Here is a 5,508-nt window from a genome sequence, read left to right on the forward strand (position 1 = left end):
TTTATTATTATTTACTGTTTACCTGTTTGTTTGTTTTTCAACTATACCTATGCATTTATTTATGTATTTTGTTTGTTGCATACATTATTATAGTTTTTTTTATTGTTATTATTTTATTATTATTATGATTTTTTTCGCATCCGACCTAGATATGGACCAAAAGGTCTCCTGTCGGCATGCTCCGCCTTTGTAATCCTTTGTAATGAACTACGGTTACTATCCTTATGACGGTTCCTTGTTGTCAATTTACTGTCACTGTTAGCCATGATTGTTATTGACAGATACCGCACCGTCGGTAGAATGAGCGGAAGAGGTCAATTTGTTGTCCCAACGGTCATTAAGGCGGCGACTGCAGGCGTCGTGGAACGTTGAGAGCACGGCAAGGCACAGAAGGCGTCGTGGTCATCCACTGCAGCTAAAGGAGCCCCTGGTTGTGACGGCCTCCGTACCACCGGACCCTGGTTCCCGAGGCCGAGAGAGTTGGACTGCCCCCGTGCAACGACATTCCCACTTAAAACCATTCCCGCACAGGTGTTTCCTCTCAGGTGGCACCCTCTCCTCCCCCTCCCCCCCTCAATCCTTTCATCAAAAGCCCTGCGGCGATGGGGAACGGGCGAAGCAACAGGTGGAGGCGACCACTGGAAGTTGTAGTCAGAACCCTGCACGTAGGCGGCCTGGCGGCAATAGTCGCTCTTCTTCTGACCCCGGGACAACAGTGGAGTTCGGTGTTCCCCCAGGCGACTGAGCAGCCTTTTTAGGGTAGTACTGCTCACCCTCATACGAGGGAAGGGACTAGAAAAGGTGTCCCAACCAAAACTTGTCCTTATAAACTGGCCAGTATACCGCGACTGGCAGTTTGCCCTTTAAGCGGTCGAAAACAAAGAAGAAAGAACCTAATACTTGGCACATGGAACGTGCGCACCCTCATGGATAGAGAAAACTCCTCAAGGCCTGAGAGGAGAACAGCCCTCGTTGCAAGAGAACTGGCCCGCTACCGCATCGATATGGCGGCCCTCAGTGAAACCAGACTTCCTGAGGAGGGATCAGTTGCAGAACGGAAAGGTGGTTACACTTTCTTTTGGAAAGGCAAGAGCAAAGACGAAGACAGAATACATGGAGTAGGACTTGCCATCAAATCCTCACTCCTCAAACAGTTACCCGACCTTCCAACATCTATTAACGAACGGCTGATGAAGATTCGCTTCCCTCTTGACCGTTCCCGATATGCCACGATTATCAGCGCTTACGCCCCCACCCTTACAAGTAGCGACGAAGCGAAAGAAGCCTTCTATGAAGAGCTCAACACCTTAGTGAAAGACGTCCCCCCCAGCGACAAACTCTTTCTGCTGGGCGACTTCAACGCCAGAGTTGGAGCGAATTACAACAACTGGAATGGTGTGCTGGGACTACATGGCATAGGAAGGTTAAACTCCAACGGCCTAATGCTCCTGAGCATGTGCGCTGAAAACCAACTCGCTATTACGAACACCATGTTTAGACAGGCAGACAAGTATAAGACGACCTGGTTACATCCCAGATCTAGGCAGTGGCATTTGATTGACTTCGTCATCTGCCGCCAGAGAGACATCCGCGATGTGAAGATCACGAGAGCAATGCGCGGTGCAGAATGCTGGACAGACCATCGTCTAGTCAGATGCATCCTATCACTGCACATCATCCCACCACACCGTAAAATGCCGAAAACCATCAAGCCAGCATACGACGTCGCTCGACTTAAGAACCCCCAGCAACGTAATGAATTTGCGGATGACCTGGACGACCGATTAATTGCTCACGGACACTTGACTGGCTGCCCTACACAACAATGGGAGCAGTTCAAGTCTCTGGTGACGGAGTCAGCCAGGGCCACCATTGGTCCCAGGAAGAGAATCCATCAAGACTGGTTTGATGAGAATGATGAGACCATAAAGTCACTCCTCGACAACAAACAGAAGGCCTTTATTGAATGGCAAAACGACCCTTCCTCCACCTCCAAGCGTGATCGCTTTAAGCATCTCCAGAGACAGGCCCAGACAACGCTCCGAAAGATGCAGGACAAGTGGTGGGAGGACAAGGCAGAGGAGGTCCAAGGATACGCTGACACCCAGAACTCCAAAATGTTCTACAGTGCCATAAAGGAGGTCTATGGACCCATGAAGCCGTGTACCGCTCCTCTCTTGACAGCAGACGGCTCCACCCTACTGAAAGAGAAGAGAAGCATCAACGCGCGATGGAGGGAGCATTTCTGCGCTCTTCTTAACCGGCCATCAACAGTAGAATCTCATGCCCTCGACCTTATTACCCAGAAATCCACAGTCCACTGCCTCGACCTTCCACCAACGATGGAAGAAGTTATGAAGGCCATTAGCCAGACCAATTCAGGCAAGGCCCCTGGCATGGATGGGATCCCAGCTGAAATCTTTAAGTCAGTTGGACCCGTTGCCCTGAAATCCTTCTTCTCCCTCCTTACCAACATCTGGGAAGATGAAGAGATACCCAAAGAACTCAGAAATGCCACCGTCATCTCTCTCTTCAAGAACAAGGGCAGTAAGACAGACTGTGGAAATTATAGAGGTATCTCTCTTCTCCCCATTGCGGGGAAAATTCTGGCAAGAGTCATGGTCAACCGTCTCGTTATCCATGTCTCTGAAGACAACCTGCCAGAAGCACAATGCGGATTTCGACCAAACCGCAGTACGGCTGACATGATCTTTGTCATGCGCCAAGTGCAAGAGAAATGCATCGAACAAAACATGGACTTGACCTCACCAAGGCATTCGACACAGTGAACAGGGAGGCCCTCTGGGTCATTCTGTCCAAGCTCGGATGCCCAGAAAAATTCGTCAATCTTATTAGACAATTCCATGACGACATGACCGGGCAGGTGCTGTCAGGCGGAGAGGTGTCGGAGCCCTTCAACATCAGCAATGGCGTCAAACAGGGATGCGTCCTGGCCCCGATCCTCTTTAATCTGTTCTTCACCTGTGTGCTCAACCATGCTTTCAGGGACCTGGACCTTGGGGTATATCTGCGATTCAGATCTGAAGGTTCTGTGTTCGATCTTCGTCGACTGAACGCAAAGACTAAGACCACGGAGAAACTCATTCTTGAGGCACTTTTTGCTGATGACTGTGCCCTTATGGCCCACAAGGAATCTGACCTACAGCTAATCGTCGATAAGTTTGCTGAGGGTGCCCGCCTCTTTGGCCTTACCATCAGCCTTGGAAAGACAGAGGTGCTTTTCCAACCAGCACCCACCTCTACCTCCCAGCCTCCCTCCATTTCCATCGAGGGAACTCAACTGAAAAATGCGAAGGAGTTCAAATATCTCGGCAGCACTATTAGCAACGACGGTAGCCTGGACAAAGAAATCAGTGCCAGAATCTGCAAAGCCAGTCAAGCACTTGGCCGGCTCAGAACACGAGTCCTGAACCAGCGAAACGTCAGACTTTCTACCAAACTGAAAGTTTACAGGGCTGTGGTCCTTACCAGCCTTCTTTATGGCTGTGAGTCATGGACCCTGTACAGACGACACCTGAAGCAGCTAGAGCGCTTTCACATGCGCAGCTTAAGATCAATTCTAAATATCAAATGGCAAAACCGAGTCACAAACCTGGAGGTGCTCGACCGTGCAGAGATGACCAGCATCGAGGCCATGATCCTCAAAAGTCAGCTCCGATGGGTGGGACATGTCATTCGAATGGATGACCACCGCCTCCCCAAACAACTCTGGTATGGAGAACTTAGCTCAGGCAAAAGAAACACAGGTAGACCACGCAAGCGCTTTAAAGACTGCGTGAAGACACACCTCACCCATACTAACATTCCACCAAAAAAGCTTGAAACTGAAGCTTTGGACAGACCTCAGTGGCGTTCCATCACCCTGCAGGCCCAGACCGTTTTTGAGGACCAACGCAGGGAAAACGCCAGGAAGGCAAGAGCGAGGCGCAAGGCCACGTCATCACAGCCTCCAAGCAATGAACATTTCCCCTGCCCCCACTGCCCCCGCGTCTGCCGTTCGAGAATTGGCCTCATAAGCCACCTCCGAACCCATAACAGGCGTTGACGAACCTCCCCGCCAGAAAACCTGAGAAGAAGCTGTCATCGTCGTAATCGACGGACTACCATCAATCGTCTATTTGTGTAATTATGTCGATCAATCTACCACAACGTTTATATTCAAGATGATCAATAACTCTTCTTATATTATAAAATACGGTGCAAAAGTAACATCTGTAAATGTAACTGTAAAACCTTGAAATACACTCGGAGCTACTTCTTCAGACGTCCACACACCACCACCGTTTGCTTAGGTGTTTATCTAAATGATTCTTAAAGCTTCGAACTGAACTTCATTGCACTACCTGTGCAGGAAGTTTATTCCATTCATTAACCACACGGTTGGCAAAGTTGTTTCTACCCACTTCCAAATTGAATCTATTTCCGGATAGTTTGAGACCATTGTTTCTTGTCTGATTCTCATTCAATGTGAAAATTTGGTCACTTTTGATGTTGTCAATTCCCTTTAGAATTTTAAAGACCTGTATCAAGTCACCTCTGAGTCTACGCTTTTTTAGGGAAAACAGATTCATGTGTTTTAGTCGATTTTTGTATGATTTATTTTTGATATTTGGAATCAGTTTTGTGGCTCGCCGTTGTACTTTTTCCAGTCTGTCAATGTCTTTAATGAGATTCGGTGACCATACGGAAACAGCATATTCCAAATGTGGACGAACTAACGATTTATATAGCTTGTTAATGAGTGATGGACTTTTGAAATCAAAAGATCGCGCAATCAGTCCTAGAATCTTATTTGCTTTCTCAGAGGCTGAAATACACTGCTTGGATGATTTGAGGTCGTTACTGATAATTACGCCGAGATCTTTTTCACTATCCACTTTTGTTAACGAATTTCCAAATAACTTGTAATCGTACTTATTGTTATTTTTACCTATGTGCATTACCTTGCATTTACTTGTGTTAAATTTCATTAGCCACTTTTCAGACCATTGCTGTAATTTATCTAAATCTTCTTGAATATCTAATTGGTTTAAGTGATCATTTGCCATTCTGCACAGTTTTGTATCATCAGCAAATTTGGAAACAGTAGATTTTAGTCCATTGTCTATATCATTTATATATACTATGAATAGAAGTGGCCCAAGAACGGAACCCTGAGGAACTCCACTTGTAACATTTTTCCATCTAGAAGTTTGTCCATTTAAAACAACTCTCTGTTTTCGACCATTCAACCAATTACTAGTCCAACCTAATATGCTACCATTTATTCCGTGTGAAGCTAATTTAGTAAGTAGTCTTTCGTGTGGGACGGTATCAAAAGCTTTTGCAAAGTCTAGATATATTAAATCTATATTGTTTCTTTTGTCATAATTCGAGATAACTGTGTTGTAGAATTCGAGTAAGTTAGTCACGCAAGAACGTTTCCGTCTGAAACCATGCTGGCTATCATTTATCAAACGGTTACTTTCTAAATGATGTTCGTTAGCA

General features: G+C 46.5%; 1 protein-coding gene across 1 annotated transcript; it reads left to right on the plus strand.

Annotated features, from left to right (window-relative positions):
• Positions 1–926: 926 nt before the first annotated feature.
• LOC143019367 (uncharacterized) lies at positions 927–2,789 on the plus strand. The gene has a single exon (XM_076175005.1). The coding sequence runs from the start codon at positions 927–929 to the stop codon at positions 2,787–2,789; it is 1,863 nt and encodes a 620-aa protein (XP_076031120.1).
• The last annotated feature ends 2,719 nt before the right edge of the window (positions 2,790–5,508 follow it).

The sequence above is a fragment of the Oratosquilla oratoria genome, chromosome 37, assembly GCF_046742065.1.
Source record: "Oratosquilla oratoria isolate Oo_2021 chromosome 37, ASM4674206v1, whole genome shotgun sequence".
NCBI lineage: Eukaryota > Metazoa > Arthropoda > Malacostraca > Stomatopoda > Squillidae > Oratosquilla > Oratosquilla oratoria.

Bases quoted from the DNA above. Each gene is read 5' to 3' on its own strand.
- LOC143019367 (XM_076175005.1), top strand. From the start codon at position 927: ATGGATAGAGAAAACTCCTCAAGGCCTGAGAGGAGAACAGCCCTCGTT.